This window comes from Lissotriton helveticus, chromosome 2_2 (assembly GCF_964261635.1).
Source record: "Lissotriton helveticus chromosome 2_2, aLisHel1.1, whole genome shotgun sequence".
Taxonomy (NCBI): domain Eukaryota; kingdom Metazoa; phylum Chordata; class Amphibia; order Caudata; family Salamandridae; genus Lissotriton; species Lissotriton helveticus.
This window is the reverse complement of record NC_136060.1, coordinates 493297796-493323931: the sequence shown is the minus strand read 5'-3', so window position 1 is coordinate 493323931 and position 26136 is coordinate 493297796. Positions and strand designations below refer to the sequence as shown.

The 26136-nt window shown below is 48.7% G+C and overlaps 1 protein-coding gene across 1 annotated transcript in view; it reads right to left on the bottom strand.

The window, feature by feature from the left end:
- The window catches only part of LOC144821564 (dedicator of cytokinesis protein 2-like), a 3201295-nt gene that overhangs the window by 262834 nt on the left and 2912325 nt on the right, over positions 1–26136 (bottom strand). The window contains exon 34 of the mRNA XM_078678750.1: positions 15102–15250. Within this exon, the coding sequence (XP_078534876.1) occupies positions 15102–15250 (149 nt within the window). The remainder of the gene's footprint in view (positions 1–15101; positions 15251–26136) is intronic.

Here is a 26136-nt window from a genome sequence, read left to right as displayed (position 1 = left end):
TGAGGATTTGAACTTTGCATTTATGACCCATGTGCAGTGATTAGTGTGCGCTACATAGTGAAAGCAGACCATAGCTCAGCCACAATCTGTTTTGGTTGGATATCCTATTTTTGTTCTCCAATTTCCTGGAGCTTGATTTTTGAAACTGCCAGTTTTGACCATGAGTGATGCCGGAGTCACTACCCCTGTTGTTGTTGTGGAGGAATTTGATAGGAGTAAGATAAACGACTATCCCTTAAAGGATCTGAAATCCTTTTGCAAGAATTTAAAGTTCCTACCACAGGCTGCAAAAACAAACCAGAATATCTCAAAGCATTGCAGGCCTGGTTAGAGGCCAGAGATCCCTCTGATCCGGTGGTGGTACCGACAGGGGAAGGGGAGGAGGAGGTGCCAGTGAATGGGCCCACATCCCCTCCCGGCAGCAGTGTTTCCTCCAAAGGTCTTTCTCCTGAAGAAAGAGAAGAAAGGGCAAAGGAGCGAGCATACAACATGGAGATGGCAAAACTTAAGATAGATGGGCAGTTGGAGATAGAGAATGCAAGAGGCAGGAGAGAAGCTGATATGGAGATCAAAAGGTTGGAGTTTGAAAGAGAAAAGTTAGCTTTGGAGCGTGAGAGAATGGTGAGGGACATGGAGCTCAAAGCTAAGGAGTTAGAATTGAATCCCTCTGGTGGCAGCATCCCATCTGTGCCTGCAGAAAGTAGGTTTTATTTTCCCAAAAATGTGATCAAAGATTTTCAGAAGAATGAGGATATTGGTCAATGGTTTAAAGCATATGAGTTAGCATTGTTGGCCCACCGGGTCCCTGAGAAGGATTGGGGAGCGGGGTTGTGGGGTCGCTTTGTGAATGAGGGAAGAGATACCCTGTTAGACATGCCTGTTGAGGATAGGATGTCTTATACTCATATGAAAGATGCTTTAATGTTAAGGTATGGCCTAACCCCAGAAAAGTACAGACAGGCCTTTAGAGAGTGTAAGAAGTTGCCTGGTACTACGTGGGTGGAGTATGTGTCATATTTTTGCAGAGCCATGGATGGTTGGGTAAAGGGCAGCAAAGTGGAAAGTTATGATGCTCTTTATGATTTGTTTGCTTGGGAGCACTTGTCTAATAACTGTTTTCCAGAGCTGCGCCAGCACCTTATTGATAGCAAGATATCTAGCCCTAGAAAACTTGCTGAGGAGGCGGACTGCTGGGTCAGTACCAGGGTCCACAAGGGTCCAGTGGGAGACTCAGCCAAAGGTGGGCAGGGTCCCCAGCAGAAGAGTGGGGGGGACAAGGGTAAACAGAGGGAGTTCCAGAAAGGGCCCCAAAGTAATCCCCAAGGGAACCAAGGGAAGGGTTCCCAGCCTCCCCCAGATAAGAAATCAGAGGCCCCGATAGGTAAACCTGTTCGTAGGGGCCCCATGACTTGCTTCGCTTGTAAGCAGGTGGGACACCGTTTTTATGATCCCCAGTGTCCCTTGAAGAACTCTAATGCACCACCCCGTGCACCCCCCCCGTCAGTTGGCGAGTGTAGCCCTGGGAGGGGAGGAGATGGTTGCGCATGGTGGGGAGGGTCCCGCAGAGATGTCCCTGGTCTCTTTAGGAGACATGGAAATGGTCCCTCCACCCACTCTGCCTAGTAACACTAAGAAATATAGGCAGTGGGTGACCATTAATGGCCATAGAGTGGAAGCTCTCAGAGACACCGGAGCGAGTGTGACAGCTGTCAAGTGTCACTTGGTGTCGAGAGAGCAGGTTGTTCCCCACGCATTCTACCCTGTGATAGCTGCTGACAACTCCCAGAGAGAGTGTAAGGTAGCTCAGGTTCCCTTTGAATGGGGGGGAGTTTCAGGTACTCTTCAAGTTGCGGTAAGGCCCGCCATGCCTGTTGATTGTCTCCTGGGCAATGATTTGGAAGACTCCCCTTGGGCTAAGGTGGAGAGGGAGACACATTTGAAAATGTTGGGTGTGCCAGAGTGGGTGTGTGCAACCACTCGATCCATGACAGCAAGTAAGGGTGTTGATGGGGTTCTGGAGCCTGAAAGTATGGCCCAGGACCCAGCTGTGAAGAGAAGAGGCAGGGGGCGCGGGAAACCATCCCCCGTAGTTCCTGTGGTCCAGGAGGAGGCAGACCTTGAGGGGCATGCCCTGGAACCCACAGGTGAACAAGTTGCTGAACTGGGAGACCTGCCCGAGCTGACCCACTGGCAGCAGGATGGTGGTCCCTCCAGGGAATAATTTTGTGCAGAACAGAAAGTGTGCCCTTCTCTTGTGGGTATGAGGCAGCAGGCCTCAGCCCAGACAACAGGTGATCAGTCAGGGTCACATTTGGTCTACTGGGAGAACGATCTCCTGTATAGCGAGCCTAAGGCTGCTGAGCCTGGGTCAGCCCGTGTGCTGGTGGTACCCCAGCGCTTCAGAGCCTTTCTACTGGGTTTGGTTCATGACGTTCCGTTAGCTGGACATCTGGGGCAGGACAAGACCTATGACAGGCTTATCACCCATTTTTATTGGCGTCAGATGAGAAGGGATACAGATATCCATTGCAAGACCTGTCAAACTTGCCAGGCAAGTGGGAAAAGCGGGCGGAAGCAGAAGGCTCCCCTCCAACCTTTTCCCGTGGTCAGTACCCCCTTTGACCGGGTGGGGATTGACATTGTTGGGCCCCTGGACCCCAAGACAGCCATGGGCAACAGGTTCATCCTGGTCTTGGTGGACCATGCCACACGGTACCCGGAAGCCATCCCTCTCAGAACAGTGACGGCCCCCGTGGTGGGACGGGCACTGATGGGTGTTTTTTCCCGAATGGGGTTCCCCAGAGAGGTGGTGTCAGACCGGGGCACCAACTTCCTTTCCAACTATATGAAGTCTCTGTGGAAGGAGTGTGGGGTAACCTACAAGTTCACCACTCCTTACCACCCTCAAGGTAATGGGTTGGTTGAGAGATTCAACCGTACCCTTAAAGGCATGATTATGGGTCTTGAAGAACCAATGAGGCGTAAATGGGACGTCCTCTTGCCATGCCTGTTGTTTGCTTACCGTGAGGTGCCACGGAAGTCTCTAGGGTTCAGCCCCTTTGAGCTTTTGTATGGACACCCGGTAAGAGGACCTATGAGTCTGGTCAAAGAAGGCTGGGAGCAATCTCCCAGGAAACCTCCCCAGGATGTATACAGTTACATGCTGGCCTTTCGGAACCAGACTAGGCGCTTCAGAGATCTTGCTCAGGCAAATCTGGAGGCCAGCCAGGAAGAGATGAAGCGGTGGTACGACCAGAAGGCCACTCTGGTAGAGCTTCAGCCTGGACAGAAAGTTTGGGTCATGTCCCCTGTGGAACCTTGTGCGCTCAAGGACAGGTGGACTGGACCATTTGAGGTTGTGGAGAAAAAGAGCGATGTCACCTACATGGTGGACTTAAAGTCTCCCAGGAACCCCTTGAGGGTCCTGCATGTCAACGTTTGAAGCCCCACTTAGAAAGGTCCGAAGTGGGCATGCTCCTAGCTACAGATGCTGGAATGGAGGAGGAGAGTGAGCCTCTTCCTGACCTCCTGTATGCAAAAGAGCAAGATGGGTCAGTGGATGGTGTTGTCCTCTCCACACTGACCCCTGAACAGCAGCAGGATTGTCGCCAATTGTTGGGACAATTCCCTGATCTGTTTTCCTTGATTCCTGGTGTCACTCAGTGGTGTGTCCATGATGTGGACACCGGGGACAGCACTCCTGTGAAGCACAAGGCTTACAGAGTGACTGACAAGGTCAGAGCATACCTCAAGGAGGAGGTCTCCAAAATGTTTGCCTTAGGGGTGGTTGAGTCCTCTAGCAGTCCTTGGGCCAGCCCAGTGGTCTTGGTCCCAAAGGCTGCAGCGCCTGGTGCTTCACCAGAACTTCGGTTCTGTGTGGATTACCGAGGACTCAATTCAGTCACCAAGACTGACGCGCACCCCATCCCCAGAGCTGATGAGCTCATAGATCGGTTGGGGGCTGCCCGGTACCTTAGTACGTTTGATCTGACGTCTGGGTACTGGCAGATCGCCTTGACTGATGGGGCAAAAGAGAGGTCAGCATTCTCCACACCAGATGGGCACTACCAGTTCCGGGTTATGCCCTTTGGGATGAAGAATGCCCCTGCCACCTTCCAGAGGTTGGTCAACCAGGTCTTGGCTGGACTGGAGGATTTCAGTGCCGCCTACCCGGACGACATCGCAGTGTTCAGCGCCAGCTGGGAGGAACACTTGCGCCACCTCCACGAAGTGTTGTTGGCCCTGCGCAGAGCAGGCCTCACAATCAAAGCCAGTAAGTGCCAGATTGGGCAGGGTTCAGTGGTGTACTTGGGGCACCAAGTAGGGAGCGGCAAGGTGGCCCCCCTGCAACCCAAGATTGATACCATCCTGGCATGGGCACCGCCCAAAACCCAGACTCAGGTGAGAGCCTTCTTGGGTCTCACGGGTTACTACAGGAGCTTTGTCAAGGATTATGGTAACATTGTGCACCCCTTGACTTCGCTGACTTCCAGGAAGCAGCCAAGACTTGTGATCTGGACTGACGCCTGTCAGATGGCCTTTGACACCCTGAAAACTGCAATGTGCACAGCACCCATACTCCAGGCACCCGACTTTTCTAAAGAATTTGTTGGCCAGACGGACGCTTCAGAGCATGGCGTGGGGGCTGTTCTAGCTCAGGTGAATGAAGAGGGCCGAGACTTACCTGTAGCCTTTATCAGTAGGAGGTTACTTCCCAGGGAACAGAGGTGGAGTGCGATAGAGAGAGAAGCATTTGTTGTGGTCTGGGCGCTGAAGAAGCTAAGACCCTACCTGTTTGAGATTCACTTCCTGGTTCAGACAGACCACAGGCCCCTCAGATGGTTGATGCAGATGAGGGGTGAGAAACCAAAGCTGTTGAGGTGGTCCATTTCCCTACAGGGGACGGACTTCACGGTGGAACACCGCCCTGGCACAGATCACGCCAATGCTGATGGTCTGTCCAGATTTTTCCGCCTTAGTGATGAGGACTCCCTAGGGTAAGGGCAGTTCTCCCCACATTTCAGCTGGAGGGGACACGTGTTAGACCTGACATCATTGGCATGAGTCTCTCCTCCATTTTTTTCTGTTTGCCTCCTCTATTTACGATGTTTTTGCTGGTATATTGCTTTGGGCACTGTGCCACTGCTGATCAGTGCCACAGTGCAAGTGCTCCCTATGTGAAATTGCTGTATTGATTGAATTCCATGTTTGGCTTATTTGGTTTACTGTCAGTCCCTCGTAGAGTGCACCAGGAGTGCCAGGGCTTGTAAATACAAATGCTGCTAGTGGGCTTGCAGCACGTGTTGTGCCACCCACAGAAGCGGCCTAGTAAAAGTATGTCTACAGGTCTGCCATTGCTAGACCTACGTGCAGTCTGGTACTGTCACGCAGACTGCGCAAGTACACCTACTTGCCAGTCCCTAAACCTTCCCCTAACTTCATGTTAGTCACCCCTATGGTAGGCCCAAGGGCAGGGTGCATTGTAAGCATATGGTAGGACAAGCCTGACAAGGTTGGCATGTCCTAATAGTGAATTACAGCCATATTCGTTTTTCACTATTGTAAGGTAACCTGCTCTCCATCAGTTAGAATGGGCTGCCAGGATTATTAATGCTATAATCCTAGCGGGCTCGGGGAGCATGGTGCAATGTCGAGTTTGGTATCCCTGAACTCAGGGTTTAATAACGCATCCGTTTGTGTGGATGGTTTTTGGACTCTGTGTTTGAAAATAGCACTTTTAGAAAGTAGCTATTTTCTTGTCTAACTGTCTACCGGTCTCTGCTGGTTCTGGTGTGCGTGTGACAGGAGCTGGGTGGCTCCAGAGGTCTGAATGAGTCAGTGTGGGGTGAGTGGGGCATTTGCATTGAGAGTAGGGGAAGAGTAGCTCCTGATAGCCTGCCCTGCCTGATACAATGCTGGCTCCGCCCCCCTGCCAGGCGACTGATGACTCTGTGCCTGCCAGGGACTTTCCTGGCCCCACCTCCTGCCGGGCAACTGATGGCCCTGCCCCTGCCAGTGACAATGCTGGCTCCGCTCTTGCTGGGCGGCTGAAGACTCTGCCCTGCACAGTGAATAGGCCAGGTGCCTAGGCCTGGCAACACCCACAACAAACCCCAGATGGGGGGAAATTCCCCTGCATGGACAAAGGGATCAAAGCCAAAAAGGGGTATAAGAGAAGGACCCCTGAACCAAGATTTGAGATCACTTCTGACAAGGAAACCTGAACCAAGGACAAGAAGCCTGCTGATCCAAGGACTGCCTACCCCTTCTGCCAGAGTGCTGCTTGTTGGGGGAATCCTGCAGTTGCTTCTTTATTTTTGCCAAGGAACCAGGAGAGAGGAACTGAGTGTGTACTCTCAAACTTGCTAAAGAAAATCTCCAAGGGTTGGAAGAGTGCCAGCCTCCTGTTGAAGTCACAGGGCCAAAGGACTTCATCTATTTGCTAAAAGTGCTTGTTGCTGGAACCTGAAATCCAGCACCTCTGAAGAATCCAGCAATCTCGACGTCGACGGACGCCGCCGAATCCAGCTCGACATCGGCTCCAGTGTCCCGCACCTTCGACGCCGGCCGCCGGGCCCGATCGACGCCAGTAGCGACGCCAGTGAGTAGCGAGTTCGGCTCCAGCTCCAAGGGACCCTGTGTCGACGCCGCCGCTGATCGCATCGAAGCCGAGCCCTATCGACGCCGTGAGCGCTGCTCACTCTTGCAACATCGACATCGACGATGCCGTATCCTGCTTCATCTCGTGAGCGCTGCTCCTGCCTGACTTCGGTCGACGCCGCTGCAGATCGCCCCGACTCCGAGGCCCGATCGACGCCGAAGACGCGACGCCGGACATCTCGACGCCGCTGATCATCGAGTGCTTCACTTTTCCAAGGTACTGTGTTGTGGGGGTCTGTGCGACTCCGGGCTCGACGTAGCGCTCCTCGCGGTCGACGCCGAACCTTTGGATTAACTTTGCCTCGACGTCGTGTGACTCCCGTGTGGGTTACATTGTTGCCAAGAACTGTGTTTTAAAGAAGAAGAGTTGCTTTTGTTACTAAAGACTTCGTGCTAAGAAGAAACCGTGCTTGAACTATTATTTTTCCTTCCAAGAGTATTTATTAAGATTGTGGTATATTTTTGGGGTTATTTGGTCTTGTGCTAAACCTTATATAAAAATCCTTATTTTTATAATACTACTGTGTCGTGTCCATTTGTAGTGTATTCACTTTATTACTGTATGTGGTCATAAATGCTTAACGCACTGCCTCTGAGATAAGCCTGTCTGCTTTGCCAAGCTACCAAGGGGGTGAGCAGGGGTTATCTAAGTGTGTGATCCCCTTGCCCTGACTATAAAAAGTGTGTCCCTATTTGTCAGAAGTGCATACCTCTGCCAACTAGAGACAGCCGCTACTAACACCAAGGAACACCCAAAAGAATTGTTAGGGCTATGAGTAACACCAGCGCCAAAATCCAAGTGAAACAATCAGGAGGGCAAACAGAGTCAGGTACTTCCTCCTGTTGAAATAGAAATACTGACGCATCTTTTGATGCAAAAGTGACGCATCGCTGGAGTTGCTCATGAAAAAGACGCAACTCTAACAATGCGCCACAATAAATGGGTGATTCCCATTCAAAAAGCTCTGTGTCATTCCTTACGCCTGGTCTGAGCAGGGGTAGGGATTTTGACGCAGTGAAGACGTGGAGTGACGCAGTGAAATCTTGTAGATTTCACTGTCTCAGTTCTCCATGGCTTTGTCCGCAGGAATGCCCACCCTGCATACATTATACCTGGTGCAGATATAATGTGGCGCAGGGCTTTACAACATGATGCATCTCCCAAGATGCATCATGTTGTAAATGGGCCACAACATGTACGCCACGGCTGCATCAAAATGCACGGCGCAAATGTCACACAATGGGCTTGTAAATCTGCCCCACCACGTTTACTCTGAAAGGGCAGCAGTCAGCTAGGCCTCCCTATGTCAATGCTTTGAAGTCCATATCCTAGATATCTTAAAGCAAAACATGTACTTCACTCGTTTTCTAAATCCATGTGTAAAATAACGTCTGCACACGTGAATAAATACTATGTGAGTTACAGGTTAACATTTTATTAAGCACAAATCAATGATTGTGGCACTGGGTCGTCAATCCCCCCTCTGATGGCTCCTGGAACCATCACAAACACACACAACCTCCATTGTCCCCTTCAGTAGCAGTTCTAATAATTAATCGTAAACCACTTCTGCAAATGTAGCTAAACTATTTGCCTGTTTACCTGGTTGTCTGACAAGCAGCAGTTAATTTCTAATGCAGCTGGCATCCGGGTAAATAGTGAAGTCTCTGCCTGTCTCTAAGGCAAAGAGCAAAGAGAGTTCTCTAGTTGAACGCTCACTGGCGATCCTACAAACATTATGCAGTGTTTGGCTGCTGGCTGGTCAAAAAAGAAAGAACATTTACTATTTACCTCTCTTCTGGTTAAACAGCAGAGATCCTGTACTATTTGTCTGGCGGAAAAGCAAAGAGACAAACTTCACTATTTATCTGGCTGATGGCCACGGAGCTGGGACCATGTACTACCTGCCCAGCAGCCTGACGAATCGTCACTTCCTTGACCTACAGCGGGTGAACATCTCCTGAAGGCCAAGTACAGGTGGCAGAGAAGGGTTACAAGAGATGGGAGTCCGAGGAGACTGCACACAGCACCTGGTAAGTTTCCAAAACTGCACTTAATGGACAGGACCAGGGCATGCACTCAACAGCTTTGGGGGTCGAGTATCCTCAGCGGTCTCATAGATTAACCTTCCTACCTTGTGCAGAGGCTACACTATCCACCACTGACCCACAGGCAGAACCCAGGGGCGGAGAGGCTCCAATTATGTGTCTGGTCACACGTACATTACACCACTCCCTCATTTTCTATGAGGCCCTATCAGTGGCAAATGTGTGCTTTAGAAATGTCAGCAACAGGATAAGGAGAGAACTGCACAGCAGAATATAACATAAAGTAATGTAATGGAACACAGTACAATGTAACATAACCACAGGATATGAAATAGGTGTCTTTCTCCAGAGCAAAGTAAACATCACTGTGAGACTTGTTGAGCAGATAGATAGGTCTAGGGGCCAGATGTAGGTAGGACTCAGTTACCGATTTTTAATTACCGAATTTTACCGATTCGGTAATTAAAAATCGGTAAATAAGAATGGGGGACATGTAGGAACATCCAGATGTTCCTTTTACCGAATCGGTAAAAATCTGTATTTAACGATTCGGTAAATACTGACCGGTAATGCCCATTCATTCCTATGGGCTTTGCAGCCCATAGGAATGAATGGGCATTACCGATTCGGTATTTACCGAATCGGTAAATACCGAATTCCACAAGGGTGCAGGGGGTGTCACTTTGACACCCTCTGGCACCCCCAATAGAGGCTCGGGTGCCATGTGGCAGGCACACCTGCCCTAAGGGCAGGTCTGCCAGTCATATGGCACAGGTGTGCATGCACACATGTGCATGCACACCGGAATCGGTATTTTACCATCAAATATATTTGATGGTAAAATACAGATTCGGTAAGGGTTGTGGGACTCAGAAGAGTCCCATCTACATATCAAATTTATCGAATAGGTAAAAATACCGATTCGGTATTTTACAGATTCGGTAAATTTACCGATCGGTAAATTTACCGAATCTGTAAAATATGTGGCTCTACATACCATTTCGTGAATACCAGTCGGTAACGGCCGAAAATACCGATTTTCGGCCGTTACCGACCGACCTACATCTGGCCCTAAATCCTTCCAACTCAAGGATGGACTTTTTAACCAGGATATCACTCATTCCAATTCACCGACCTACCAACGCCCAATAGAGCTATCCATGGATGGGGGCATCATCTCTTTGCAACACTGCACGCGTGGTGCCCGCGCCCTCGAGTCAACCAATGCTTAGACGTCTTGGCGTTGAACCTCAGGTCAAGCTTCCTCAAATTAATATTAGTTCTGGTCTCAAAAGGTTTCGGTTGTAGACCATAGGTAGCGGCTTGCCTTCGAGTCCCCCAGATGATCCTGTTCCATAACCGTACCTAAAGCCGCTCTTTTTAGCCACCAGTGACCTCCTCCTTACTGCCTCCATCAGCTCCTGGAAGCAAGGCACTTTTTTCCAGACCTCTGGAAGGCGCCAGAGTGAGACATCTGCTAAAGATCCCAGATCCGGGAGTCAACGCCATGGACAACCTTAGACCCTTCTCGCTGCTGCTTTCCACCAACCAATGTCTTTAAAAAGTGCCCATGCGTCAGGTTCAACACTCTGCAGAATCTAAGGTTCTAATGGACACAGCGGGCTTTCATCCCAGTCACAGCAGCGAGCTGGTTGCTCTATCGGCCCTCAATGATCTTTGCCAGCCCATTGATAAACTAGAAACTGCAGAGGTAGTAGCAGCAGGTGCCGCGGCACTGGGCTCTGGAGGCTTGAGGGGCCCAATGAACCCTGATTGTTGCTGTTTCTTACCATTCTAACAGCAGCCAGGGTCGCCGTTTTCTTCATTGCACTAGGGCCCATGACACACTGGTTCCACGGTTGAGAAACGGGCGTACCAGTCCTCTTAGACTTGTCGGCCGCATTTGATACCACTGACCTAAACATCCTGCTTAGGACCATGGAAGCAGTGGGTGTCACTGGTACAGGCCTAAAGTGGGTAAAATCTTTTATTTCCGGAAGATAACATATGGTGACACTGCCCCTGTACTCTGAAGGAATACAGCAACTCTTTGAAGGCATACATCAACTGTTTGAAGGCATACATCAACTATTTGAAGGCATACATCAACTATTTGAAGGCATACATCAACTCTTTGAAGGCATACATCAACTCTTTGAAGGCATACATCAACTCTTTGAAGGCATACATCAACTCTTTGAAGGCATACATCAACTATTTGAAGGCATACATCAACTCTTTGAAGGCATACATCAACTCTTTGAAGGCATACATCAACTCTTTGAAGGCATACACCAACTCTTTGAAGGCATACATCAACTCTTGAAGGCATACATCAACTCTTTGAAGGCATACATCAACTCTTTGAAGGCATACATCAACTCTTTGAAGGCATACATCAACTCTTTGAAGGCATACATCAACTCTTTGAAGGCATACATCAACTCTTTGAAGGCATACATCAACTCTTTGAAGGCATACATCAACTCTTTGAAGGCATACATCAACTCTTTGAAGGCATACATCAACTCTTTGAAGGCATACATCAACTCTTTGAAGGCATCCATCAACTCTTTGAAGGCATACATCAACTCTTTGAAGGCATATATCCGCTGTGAGGTCCTACAATGGTAACTCCTCTTGCTCTATCTGCTGAACATTCACCTGAAGCCCCTTCCCAACTGTTCCACCAAACAGGGGTAAATTTTATGTGCTATGTTATGTTGATTTGTAAAGCGCACTAATCACCCGAGTGGGTATCACACCACTTGGGCGAGGTGCGTGGTCGCAAGGTGCTTATAAGGGGAGCCAGGTTTTCAGCATCTTGTGAAACCCAAGACTTGAGGAGCAGGCTCTGATGTGTTGAGGGAGGTCGTTTCATGACTTGGATGTGATATAGGAGAAAGAAGAACCTCCAGTTTTGCTTTTGCAGATGCGGGGAGGGTGTGTGAGTGAGGCAGAGCATAGGTGTCTGGTGGGTTGGTGAAAGTATACGCGGCTGTTCAGGTGCTCTGGTCCTGTGTTGTGTAGGGCTTTTTATATGTGTGTGGGAAAGTTTGAATTAACTGTGCTTGGGAATGGAGAGGCAGTGAAGCTTCCTGGGGTGTGGTGTGTTGTGGGTGCAGCGTGCGAGGTCGAGGTTCTGTATGGCCTGGAGTCTGTGAAGGAGTAGTTAGAGATTTTGACATAGAGAGTGTTGACGCGGTCCAGCATGCTGGTGATAAGTGCTTGAGTGCGGTCCATTTGATGTTCTGAGGCAACTACTTAAAGATCTTTCGCAGCAGTCATAGGCTGTGGAAGCAGGAGGTGCACACTGCGTTGACTTGAGCCGTCATGTTGAGCTTGTCATCTAGGATGATCCCTAGATTTCTTGCGTGGTCTGTGGGTGTTGGTCCCAGCTCCGACGGCCACCAGGTGGAATCCCATGAAGAGGCCTCGTTGCCAAAGACCAGTAACACCGTCTTGCTGGAGTTGAGCTTTAGGCAGTTGGTTTGCATCCAGTCTGCTGCCATGGTGCCGTAGGTGGTGAAGTTGGTTCTGGCGCTGGTTGTTTGGTCCGCCAGGGAGAGGATGATTTGGGTGTCATCGGAGTAGGAGATGGCGGTGATGTCTTGCGATCAGATGCTGTTGGTACCACTGTCATGTGAATGTTGAAAAGAGGGGGGTGAGTGATGAGCCCTGTGGGACACTAATTATCAGTTTTTTGGTCTCTGATGTGAAGGGTGGCAGCCGGACCCCGTGGGTTCTTCCCATGAGGAAGGAACAGATCCATTTGAGAGCCAATCCTTGGATGCCAACCTCATGGACTCTTCTGATGAGGGTGTTGTTTTAGACAATGTCAAAAGCAGGGGACAGGTCAGACAGGATGAGGGCCGCTCTTTCTCCTCTGTCCAGGAGGTTTTGAATGTTGTTGGTGGCCGTGATGAGTGCTGTTTTGGTGCTGTAGTTCTTTCTGAATCCTGATCGTGTGTTGTCTAGAAGATGGTGAAGATCGAGGTGGGTTGTGAGTTGCTTGTTAATGGCCTTCTCTATCACTTTGGCTGGATAGGGGCGCAGGGAGATGGGTTGATAATGCTAAGTTGATTCAGGTCAGCTGTGGGCTACGTGAGGAGGGTGTTGATTTCTGCAAGTTTCCATTCATCCCGGAAATCGGCAGACATGATGGGGGTGTTGAGGATGTGGGACAGAGTGGTGCTGATTGGTGATGTTCCAAAGTTTTGCATGTGGTGGGGCATTGGTCCGTTAGGACCCTTGAGTGGATGTTCTGCATGATTGCCGCAGTGTCGTTTCTGGTGAGGGTTGTCCATTCTGTCAGGTGACCGTCTTCGTTGGTGGTGGGTAGGTTAGCAATACGTTCTTTGGAGTTGGGTTGGTGTGAGAAGTTGCTATAGATGTTTGTGTGGAAGAAGTTGAAAAGGTTGTCGTAGAGTTGCTGGGAGGCAGCGATGTTGTTGACAGTGGATGAGAGGGAGGTGAAATCTTCAACGATCAAGACCTCCTCGCAGATGATGGAGCTTCCTTCGATGTAGTTCACTAATGCTATTTGTTGCAATCAGTCCTGTTGGTACATTCTGTCCACCCCTACCCCTCTGCCCTAGTTGGGTTCTCCCACCCTGAAGCTCCCCGTGGAATGTTGGTGTGCTCTCCAGTGAGGAGAGTGGATGGTCAATAAACAAGCATCTTTACTTATCATCTGAGTCCTGTCATCCTTTAGGAATTCCAACACTATTGTCTTGTGTTATGCTAATGAAACTCAGTTTACCTTTCACCTATCTAGTGCACAAAAGTCTCACGATCAAAACACAAGACCTTTCAGAGAGGCCCTTATCATGGTCGCGGGCTGGACGGACAAAAACGTCTACAAAATGAACCCACCCTAAACCGAGATCTTAATTATCTCAGTTTCATCAGTCAGCGATTAGAACACACCCTTTTGGCCAGACACACTGGGAGGGTCCCCAGTTCCTTTGACAGCACCCTGTCCCTGGAAGTCCAATCCAAGAATGTGGTCTGCACCTATTTTGCCCCTTTCTTCTTCTAGAAAGTTTCTGTGCTTGCAGTGATTCCTCTTTGAAAATGTCAGGAGTGAACGCTGCTTTCAGTTGCCTCTTGACTTTACTCATTCAAAGAGCCTTAAATCTCCAGATAAAATCCTACATCAGCTGCAGCTTGCTCACACTGCTGTGGCATAGTGCTTACAAAAAGTGCAGAAGATCACACATGCCGCCAGTCCTGCGATCTCAACACTGGCTACCCACAGTCTTGTGTAGTGTTCAAGGGCCTTACAACTGTCCATAAAGCTTTTATAAATGTAAATATCTTTGGATCATTTTTCCCAGTCACTGTTAGTATTGAAGATTGTGTCTTCTTAAGGTGCCAAGAAGCATCGGTGCATGAGCGCTCTACAAATAAACAATAACAAAACATAACATAAGATTAGTGGTGAAGGACAGTGCTAAGGCTGGGCTCTGTGGGAGAAGCATTGATAATAGTGCAGAGGGCCTCAGCCTGAGCCTGCACGAGACGAGCCTTATCAATAATTCAATCAGCTGACCCTCAGCTTCCAACCTGCTCAAAGTACATGATTAATTCATCTGTGGGGTCCAACCTGCCCCCCTGTGGCGCCACAACGCTTACAAAGGGCAATGGGTAATATCCAGGGTTAAATACAGTAGAAAGAAAGGAAGGTTAGACCTTCCAATCAAAAATAAAAAGTATATGAAAAAGCAAACACCTGCCGAACCTGGAGCATATAGTAACAAACTACAGGAGGTCGCCCGTAAACCTGGTAGAGACCGGGGCAATGGTGCGTGACACACTAGAACAGCAGCAGTGGAGGCTGAAAGGTGACGGACAGCCTTATTGACCCAGTGATGATGCATACCTGTTTATGTACCTATGTAAGTCCCTGTGTACTTATCCAGCTAACTATAAACTATTAGTTATGAATATCTATGCCGAGCCTGCGGTGCAACCTACCTGCGACGGCAGCAGTAACAGCTGGCAGGGCTGTCTCAGAGGTTCAGCCTCTTTGGATCTTCAATAGCTGATCCTGAGTTCAAACACGCACAGGAGTACATCACTACTATCACACCAAGCTGTGAACCTCTCCTGTGACCTCCAGTGGAAGTAACTTCTCAAGGAAATCCTGAGGTCCATATAGTCCGACCCCATAGGTAGTGTGTCAGCGGGTACACACCGGCCTCCGACCCCATAGCTAGTGAGTCAGCAGGTACAATCCGGCCTCCGACCCCATAGCTAGTGGTACAATCCGGCCTCCGACCCCATAGCTAGTGGTACAATCCGGCCTCCGACCCCATAGCTAGTGGTACAATCCGGCCTCCGACCCCATAGCTAGTGGTACAATCCGGCCTCCATGGGTGAGAACTTACCGTACTGAACTTCCGCGTCATCTGGTACTCCACGAGCATCATGTCAAAGAAGATGGGGATGGTGGATTTTCTCAGCTCCACTTCTGGTACCAAAGTCATCTCCAAGATGGGCCCCACCATGCTGGGGATGAACTCGATCTTGTGCTGTCCTGGAATAAAAACACATTTATGGGATTTTCTAATAAAACAAATCATTACTACGAGGCAAGGCACATTGCTGCTGTTTAACGTACAAAAAGAAGTGACTCTGTGAACTCTGAATTAAATCACCTTATTTGAAAGGGGGTGATGGAACAAGGATTCGAGAACAAGAAACCTGCTCGGATCAACCTCTCGCTAACAGGTACTAACAAGTAGAAACAGTAGATAAAGGAAAATTAACATACACACGACATCCATACATGGGGAAAAAGGCTTAATGCTTGCTTAAATAACAAAAATTAATTTGCTACGCAACTGGAATCCCGCTTGAAACCGAAAATCGTCTTGAGCATCTGCGAACCAGTACTGCGCAAAAAACCATGGGGCATATTATCAAGGGGCTTTATCTCCGCTTTTTTGGCTTTAAAAGCCAAGAAAGCGGAGATAAAATTATCTCCCTATTACCTAGCTGTCGCTAACACCAGTTAGCGACAGCTAGTGGGAGATAGCGACCATCTTGGGCCCCACTTTGCATGTCAGTGATATTTATCACTAATGACATGCAAAGTGGGCGTGCCAAGATGTTAGCGACTGGAAACAGTCGCTAACATCGCTATCTCCTATTACCAACTTTTGGAGATATTCGCGCTAAGCGCGAATATCTCCAAAAGCTAACACCTGCCCCTGAGCAGTTCTTAGCCATGTTATCCAATGGTAGGTAGATAACATGGCTAAGAGCATTAGCTCGGTAATGCATGAATATCGCTGACTTTTCAGCGATATTCATGCATTGCGGCCGATTTTTATCGCTTAGGAGATAAACCTTGATAATAGCAAGGCTCCTAAGCGATAAAAATCGCCGCAGCTCGGCGATAAAAAAATCGCCGCTAAAACAACATAGCGATAATTATCGCTAGTTGTTGGTAATATGCCCCCATGTGTTTAACCCATGTGAGGGGAACTCTCACGCATGAGCAAGGAGTTACTAACTGTAGGTCTCGAGGCACCGCGTGCCTGGCATATGCTTGCCTGGATTATGAAAGAGCTATCGCTGCTAATGCTTTTGTTTAACAAAGAAGAAAGTAACATGGGATAGAGTAGAAGTGGGTGATGAACAGTGATAATTACATATTTGAGAAATTAACATCTGTTCATGATTCCTTTATTAATAGTGTGCGTTTGGGGCTGATGTGCTAAGCCAAGAGAAAAGATGGCGGTTGAGACGTAACACAAGTTGAGTCTGCGCACTGAAGTTTCGAAGCAACCTGGTGATCTGTCCCTGGCTTCCAAGAACCAAGGACAGATGCCTGGGAACTCTCTTCAAGTGTAGAATTTCATAACAGTTGTATCTAATCTATTCTGTGAATATGTGTGAAAGAAAGTGGATCTAAAAAAATGAATAAATTAAAGGAAAGGGTTTACTAAACGAAGAATTAGTTTAGAAATCAAGAATGACAGCATGAGGTGTTGATAACTCCCCTGCTTCTGCCCAATCACAGTCCATGATTCACGGATACTTTCAACTTTTGAAGGTGGGTCATGCAGCATTAAAGGGTATAACTTGAGTGACTTAAGGTTAAGAAGAGAGACGTCGATGCTGAGTGAGGAGAGGGCGAGAGCTGCTGCTGGAGAAGAACAGACTGGGAAGATTCAATACTGAAAGACAGCCTGATTAGATTGAAGATTTGCGGAAGAATATCGAGGAGGGAGAGAGTGTAAGAGAGGGATGCGGTCCGGTGCGTCGGGTTCGAGAGAAGTGTAGTAAGTATAATCCAATCCTGCACCTGTCTTAACCCTTTCCGTGCTGATGACGGAACCGCTCCGTCATCAGCCGCGGTGGCGCTGTGCTGATGACGGAGCGGTTCCGTCATGGCCCGCCCGACGAGGCGCCTGCGCGGCGCGTTCTATTAAGCGGGCGGGGCCATGATGGAACCGCTCCGTCATGAGTACAGCTCAACCGCGGCTGGTGACGGAGCGGTTCCGTCACCAGCATGGGCCCGCCGCGCGGCCCCCCGCCCCCTTAGCGCTGCGGCGGAATAGCCGCCGCAGCGATGTGGTTAAAGTCTTTGTATACTGACTCTTTATCAGGTGATCTCCATCAATCCTTCTGGCCAGGGGTTGTGTTTCCGCATTTCACCAATCAGTAAATATATTTCTGTCTTGAATTTGCATATCTCTTGCAAAGTATGAGTTACTGTGTCTATTGTCTCTTCGTCTATCATTCCTAATGCATTAAAGTTGTTGAATGTGTCTGTATATTTAAATGTAATTTGATAAATGAATTTTCTCTCCCATGAAAGTTGATGGAGTTTGCACTGTGAATCTGTGTCAAATGAGAGTTCATTTGAATGAATTATTAGATAAAATCTATTGAATCTCACTTGGAGTCTGTGATTATTTTATTGAAAGTTATAAGATAGGTTAATGAATTTGTTAATATCACCATCAACTACTCGACTAATGGTCCATTGACCAAAGGAAGAGTGTTGATCTGTAAAGGTAAGTTAGACATTGACTAATTCAGATCAAAGTGAAATAAAACTTGACCCCCAGCGGAACAGTCCGGAAACTTGAGTGTGTATGGGCCCATTGTGAATAATATGTTGATTGTGAAATGTTGATATTGGCCTTTCGCTGGATCAGGGGCATATACTCAAATCTTGTTTCTTAACTTTAATGCATCGATATATATCAAATATACCAATCCAAAATCTCTCCGTTCATTTATTTGCCAACTTTTTGTGGCATTTTATATACTCGTTCTATCTCCCATCTTTTGATCTGCTTTAAACTTCAGGAAGTGACGTCAGAGGACACCAGGAAGTGTTGTCTGCAGATTTACTACAGCTGCAAAAGTGGAATGACATTTTTGCATTTTTTTGTACTTTCCACTGACAAGACAATTTCAACTTTTCTTTCGCACCATTGTTGCTTTGGTGTTATCCACAGCCTGTAGGTTCTCTGGGCCTGACTCAGGTATCGGCAGACGGGTTACACTGTCACAACGGTGACGGATATCCTGTCCCCCGAAACATATTAGGATATAACAGAATTTATATTTCGGTGGACAGGATATCCCTCACCGTTGTGACGGTAACTCAGGATATCAGTCACCGTTGTGACGGTAACCCAGGATATCAGTCACTGTTGTGACGGTAACCCAGGATATCAGTCACCGTTGTGACGGTAACCCAGGATATCAGTCACCGTTGTGATGGTAACCCAGGATATCAGTCACCGTTGTGACGGTAACCCAGGATATCAGTCACCGTTGTGATGGTAACCCAGGATATCAGTCATGTTTCACTGTTGTGACAGAGTAACCTGTCCGCCAGGATCTAAGGGGCATATCATCAAGGGACGGCGATGAATAACACAAAGCGTGCTTAGAGCTTTTTTAATTATCGCCGTCTATCTCTGGAATTTATTGCTCTGGTAGCACGTTATTAACAACGTGTTTCTCCAGTACGATAAAAATTCCAGCGATAGCAGGGAAATTTCCATTTTGCATGTAAAATCGCTAGTTTTCCAGCGATGTTCCCTGCAAAATGGCGATAACCTTGCTGATACGAACCCTGTGGTCGTATCAGCATAATCCACCCCCATGTCAGGGATAGGTAAGTCTGCATTTTAGCAGACGTTCGTTTTTGGCGAAAACAGCGGTTTTCTCAAAAAACTAACGTCTGGTTAAATGCTTGGGCAGCCTTGTAAATATCGCGATGTGCACATCAGCGATATTTGCAAGGTTGGACTGCCTAGTGACGCCCACTTTTCATCTCATTAGAGATGCAAAGGGAGGCGTTGGGTAAAAGGGTGCTAACATGCGCTAATGCATGTTAGCACCCTCTTGTAAATAGGGAGAACAGATTATCTCCGCTTTTTTGTATTTTAAAGCCAAAAAAGCGGAGATAAAGCCCTTGTTAATATGCCTCTAAATCAGGCCTTTAATTCTACACTCGCTTCGAGATTCACAGGTTCGAGCAGGTCACAGAATGGCGCCATCCTGTGAAGGAGCTTTAATTAGCAAACACAGAAGTTCAGCTGTAATATTAGGAAACAAGATGTCTTTTTAAGGCGGGCGCCGGCTCGGGGCCCCTTGGATGCGAGTGCGTCATTAAACAGAGCTTAATGTTGTGGCAAACAGAGGCGAGGGCTGTTAAATGCTGTTTATTGTTAATTGATTGGCGGTTAATGGGCGTTTATTGCACCTCGCAGACAATGCTGAACGTGTCCTTGAAGGTCTGTTTGCCTTAGCACCGGAACAGAGACAGCTGCTGCTGCTGTGTGGTCTGTGCTGCGCGGTCTGTGCTGCGCTGTCTGTGCTGCGCTTAGTGCTGTGAAGACAACGTGTTCGGTGCTTAATCTGCAAAAAGAACAACTGACGGACAGAGGCTGAACAATGTCAGCCATTCAGACGTGCTCTTTGACATTGCTTAGCGTTCCCTCCATCAGTTGCTCTTTTTTTGCAGGGCTTAATTTGAGCCGGTGGTTGCCGGTGGGGGGCGTCTGCACTCATTTTGGCGACAAGCACCGATTTTGTTTTCATCAGAATTTCCCCAGAGGAAGAAGTGAAAATCACAAGTTGAAAAAAGTTGGACGAGAAATACGGAAACACAAAGGGAGAAAGGAGACAGCTGCGAGAGTGAGGTACGGGGGCCGGGAGGGTCTGGTGAGGGACTACAGAGGCCTGAGGTGGATCAGGACTAGGGAGCCTTGGTACTCGGCGCGCTGACTTTTAATAGCGCCGGACGGGCTTCTGAGCAGTGTGTTGGGCACCGGCTCCCCTCATTTTACAAATTAAGGCCCACATGCATCAACAATGCCATTTGCGATTCCTTATTAGCGAAAAATAAGGATTCCCTAATAAGGAATTGCAAAAGGCTAGGCATGAAGAAATCGCAAAAAAAATAGCGATATCTTAAAATCGCAATTAAGGAATACCTCCCCATTCATTCCTATGGGCCCATAGGAATGAATAGGAAGACATTCTCAATTTGCGATTCTCAATTAGAGAATCGCAAATTGAGAATGCAATTTCAAGGGTGTTAAAAGGACACCCTGTTGCACCCCTGAAATCTGCATATGGGTACATCTTGCACACACACATGCCCTAAGGGCATGTGTGTGTGTAAAATGGAACTTTGAAAAATGCACTTTAGTGCATTTTTCAAAGTTTTCGCAAATTACCATGAAGGTCAACTTCATGGTAATTTGCTCCCCTTATTAGCGAAATCGCTAATTTTTTAAGTGTCATGCATTGCATTTAAGTTTCATGCATTGCATTTAAGGAATCTGAATTTGAGATTCCTTAAATGCAGTCGCAATTTAAGAAATCGCAATTTTGCGATTTCTTAAATTGCGAAAAATAAAAAAATTATGATGCATCCCAAATGATGAATTTGCATTTGCAACCGGGCAAATTTTGCGAATTCGCACCTTTTGCGAATGCACTTTTTAATGATGCATGTGCCCCTAAGCACTGTATGTGTGTCATAGGCTCACTTGTCTCTTCGGAACTGACAATGAATTCCAGAAGCATGCACTGAACACTTTGCATCTTGCTGTGGGTGGAGTGCATCAGTGAAGGGCCATTTTAAATAACATAACAACAAGTACAAACAAGAACACACTTTGGACTCTGCATAAGGACGGAACCATCCCTGCCGGGGTGACGCAGGACCGAAGACACACCTGCATTTCTTAAACCCATTTCTGGACGCCTAAATACACATCTGGTCATCCTATGCAGACAACACGAGAACTGACCATGCCAGGGCGATGCATTCAGACTCACACAGGCAGATTTACACGCACCTTGCACCGCCATTGTGTCACTTTTTTTGACGCAATAGAGGCACAAACAATGCGGCCAATTTACAACGCGACGCATCAAGGGAGATGCGTCACGTTCTAAAGCCCTGCGTCACATTATACCTGCACCAGGTATAACGTTGCAGGGTGGGCGTTACCATGCAAAAAGCCATGTATAACTCATGCAGTGAAATTTACATTTCACTGCGTCACTCTCACGCCTTCACTGCGTCAAAATCCCCACACCTGCTCAGACCAGGCGTAAGGAATGACACAGGGCTTTTTGTATGTGACTCACCTATCTGTTGTGGCTCATTGCTGGACTTGCGTCACTTTCGTGAGCAACTCCAGCAACGCGCCACTTTTGTGCCAACAGATGCGTCAGTATTTCTGACGGATCTGTCAATCCTTGCGCCATGGAGCACTGTCTTGTAAATACAGCGCATCCACGGTGGCGCAAGGACATTTAGAACTGGTGCAAGGAAACTGACGCATCTATGCAGATGTCTCAGTTCCTTGTAAATCTGCCCTTAGTCCTTCCAGGGGGCTGGCACTGCTAAAAACACAGGCGCAAAGGGATTTTAGTGCCGGATTTTACACTTTGGGCCTATTTCTTTTCAGCATAAATGCAGTTCACGCAGATTGGTATCACTGCGCACCAAGGAATATGCAAATATAGTTTGCACCGGGGGTGATACCGAGTAATACCCCATGAAGACAGGAAGGATGATCAGCGTTTTGGCTCAAACAATGATGCTGCCAGTGAATGGCGGGTGCACAATGACCAGGACGGCCACATGTTACATTGTGATACGCACATTGATAACCACATGGAACTAAGCATGGAACCGCCCCAAAGGACCCGGGTTGGGCACCTTGCGTCGCATGACAATCCTATGTTGTCAGTGTTGGGGGAGCGCGTGGTTAGGTCACTGTCTCCTCTGCTGGCCAGCGTGATAACTCCTGACCAGTACTGGACACTGCACTCATGTCCAGCGTTGCTGGTTCTGGACACACTTTACTGCGCTCTTGAGGCCGCAGTACAGATGTGCCCTGGGGGTGCAACAGGCGTTTGCGCCCACTTCATGAGCCTCCAGGGGGCACTTTGGTATTATAAAAAGGGCTGCAGTTAGTGCTGGCACACATACACCAGTGCTATCATTAAAGGGCGGTCCCTCATTTGCATGGGGGTGTGGCCACATGCAAATGAGCTAACTACATTTCCTCTGCGCCTGCGCCATATTACCGATGTGGGCTCAGAGGCAAATGTGCCTTCAGAAAGTGCACTAAAGTGCGCAACAAAAAGGTGGCCCTGGAAAGGGAATAAACAGGGTCCCATGGACACCCCAAACATCACCTCGCAGGTGGGTGTAGTCACTCACTGGACCCACCAGGAAGGGGATTTCTAATCCCTTTTAAAAGTGAAGGGGGGTGCCACCTTCCTGAAGAAACTTGGAGCAGCTTTAAACAGCTGCTCTGTATTTCTCTTGAATGCGCTGCCCACTGGACAGCGCAAGTTTGCGTGGGTGACGTCTTCCTGAAGTCCTGGATCCATTTGAGGTCTTGTGGAGTATGTGAAAGGTGTTGAAGCATGTGGAGGATACAGCGTTAATCTGGGGGTTCATGGCGAGTGAGGAGTCAAGTGTGATGCCGAGGTTGTGGGCGTGGCCCATGGGGGTGGGTGGGTTTCCGATGGTGGGGGGTCACCAGGTGTCGTCACATTCGGAGGGGGTGGATCCGAGGATGAGGACTTCCGTTTTCTCCGAGTTGAGCTTCAGGCAGCATGATAGTGGGCACTAGAGGGCAGAGACATGTCTCTCACTTCAAGTGTATCACTTTGTCCTCGTGTGCAGCTGCTTTTGGACTTTCACCCCTGTTGCCCAGAAGTACCTCAGTGTTATCAATACTTGTTTCCTTAGGTACCAGGATCCACGTTAGGGAGAAGTGTAGACCCCTATGTGACCCTGGGCAGACTCCCTGAGACCAGTCACCCAGTCCCACGTGTTTAGATGCCAGGGATGTGCTTGTCAGGGTCTCAGACAGATGGCACAGTCTGTGGACCCACCCTAAGGTTCCCTTTCCTCCATCTTGTCTTCGATGACATTGCCACAGGTCACGTTACCCCATACTTAGAACCTTAGAAAATCTCGTTTAAAAAACACAAAATAAACAATCACAAAAAAAAGGACAAAACGAACAAGTTACTTACCTTCGGTAACGCTTTTTCTGGTAGATACAATATCTGCCTGTGGATTCCTCACCTTGTGAATATCCCCTTGCGTCAGCAACGTTCGGAAATTTTCTTCGTAGCACGCCGACGTGGACGACGTCACAGGAGTACGACCTCGCGCGTGACTCCGCCTGACGTCACCGACCCCTTATCAGGCCCACGCCGGCGTGATGACGTCAGTTCCGCCCTTTTTTCCATGCCTTCGAGGCACACGGACGGACCAACTATAGCAAATATGCAAACATACAATGTACACAGTACATATAAATCAAAATCAATACAATAGTATAAACCATATATACAGAAAGACCAGGTATAGCAGAGTTGACAACGGGGAGGCGGGTGGGCATGTGAGGAATCCACAGGCAGATATTGTATCTACCAGAAAAAGCATTACCGAAGGTAAGTAACTTGTTCTTCTGATAGATACATCTGCCGTGTGGATTCCTCACCTTGTGAATAGAGTCCCACAGCAGTCCCCACTCCCGGAGGAGGGTGTCCACTCCGCTACACCAGGAAATCTTGGAGAACAGAGCGCGCAAAGTGGCCGTCCCTCCTCACCTCGGTATCCAAGCAGTAGTGCTTTGCGAAAGTGTGGAGGGAGGCCCAAGTCGCGGCTCTGCAAATGTCCTCAACAGGTACACCTCTAGACAAAGCAGATGTTGCAGACTTTGCTCTAGTTGAATGTGCTCTAATACCCTCAGGAGGGTCCTTACCCGCCAGGGAGTAGCAGATCTTGATGCACAGGATTATCCACCTGGAAAGTGTGCGCTTGTGCACCGCTCTGCCCTTCCGACAGCCAGCAAAACCAACAAACAGCTGGTCGTCCACCCGGAAGTCTTTAGTCCTGTCCAGATAGAAAGACACCGCCCTCTTAGGGTCCAGACGGTGCAGTCTCTCTTCCTCCTTAGAAGGGTGAGGGGGAGGATAGAAGGTAGGAAGGGTAATGGACTGTCCAAGATGGAAGGGAGTAACCACCTTAGGCAGAAAAGCAGCCCTGGTCCTGAGAACCATCCTTTCAGCATGAATGGTCAGGAATGGGGGCTTGGAACTAAGAGCCTGAAGCTCACTTACCCTCCTTGCCGAGGTGATTGCAACGAGGAAGATCGTTTTAAAAGAAAGAAGCCTCAATGGACACTTGTGCAAGGGTTTGAAGGGAGAACCCATTAAGAAGGTCAGCACAAGATTCAAATCCCAATGAGGAACAATAAAAGGAGTAGGAGGGAACATATTTGTTAGACCCCTCAAGAACCTTAAAACCACCGGAGATTTAAAAAGAGAGGGCTGATCCGGCAAACAGAGAAATGCCGATAAGGCCGAAAGATACCCCTTGACCGTGGCCACAGCAAAACCTTGCTGCGCCAGAGAAAGAGCAAATTGTAAAATGTCAGATAAATGAGCCTTCAAAGGGTCAACATCCTTCTCCCTGCACCAAGAAACAAATTTAGACCACCTATAGGAATAAATGGACTTAGTGGTGTCACGCCTGGCTGACAAAATGACATCAACCACATCGTGAGGGAGAGAAAAAGAACTCAAGTTGCCCCGTTCAATCTCCAGGCATGAAGGTGTAATGTCTGGAGGTGGGGGTGTAAAACCTGCCCCTCCATCTGAGAGAGGAGGTCTGCCCTGTGAGGGAGACGGAGCGGCGGGTGAGAGGAGAGGTGGAGAAGGTCTGTGTACCACACCCTTCTTGGCCAATCCGGGGCGATCAATAAGACTTGGGCCCGGTCTTGGCGAATCTTCCTCAGCACCCGAGGAATCAAGGGTATGGGAGGAAACGCGTAAAGGAGTTGATTTCCCCAACTCAACTGAAATGCGTCCCCCAAGGCTCCTTGCAACGGATACTGGAGACTGCAGAAAGACGGGCAGTGAGCATTCTCGTGAGTGGCAAACAGGTCCACCCGAGGAGTCCCCCACATCTGAAAGATGTCGTGAACCACCTCCGGGTGAAGCCTCCACTCGTGGTCGGCAGAGAGCTGCCGACTGAGACTGTCTGCACGAACGTTCAGTACCCCGGCCAGATGATTTGCCATCAGACAAATCCGATGGTCCTGAACCCAGGACCAAAGACGCAGAGCCTCTCTGCAGAGACACTGCGATCCTACTCCTCCCTGTTTGTTGACGTACCACATCGCGGTCGTGTTGTCCATCAGGACTTGAACTGACTGACCGCGAAGGGAAGGGAGGAAGGCCTTGAGCGCCAAACGTATCGCCCGCAATTCCAGAAGGTTGATGTGAAGCAACCTTTCTTCTGGAGACCAAAGGCCATTGACCTCCAGGTCCCCCAGATGAGCACCCCACCCGAGAGTGGATGCATCCGTTATCACTGTGGCCACTGATGGAGGCAGTTGAAAAGGCTTTCCTTGAGACAGATTGCCTTCCACGCCCCACCAAGACAGATCCGCTGCAGCTTCTCTGGAGATCCTCACCGACTCCCTGAGATCTCCGTTGTGTTGATACCACTGCCTGCGGAGGCACCACTGGAGTGCCCTCATATGCCAGCGTGCGTGACTGACCAACAGAATGCAATAAGCCATCAGACCGAGCAGACGAAGGACCTTCAGGACTGGAACAACCGCTCCATTGTAGAATAAAGGAATCATCTCCTGTATGTCGTGACTCCTTTGAGGTGGAGGGAATGCACGACATACAGTAGTGTCCAGTACCGCACCTATGAACAGGTTGCGCTGGGAGGGCACCAGGTGAGACTTGGGTACGTTTATCGAAAAACCCAACCGTGCAACAACTGAGTTGTCTCCTGCAGATGATGGAGCACCTTCTCCGGCGACTCCGCTTTGATCAGCCAGTCGTCCAGATAGGGGAACACCGGTATCCCCGATCTCCTGAGAT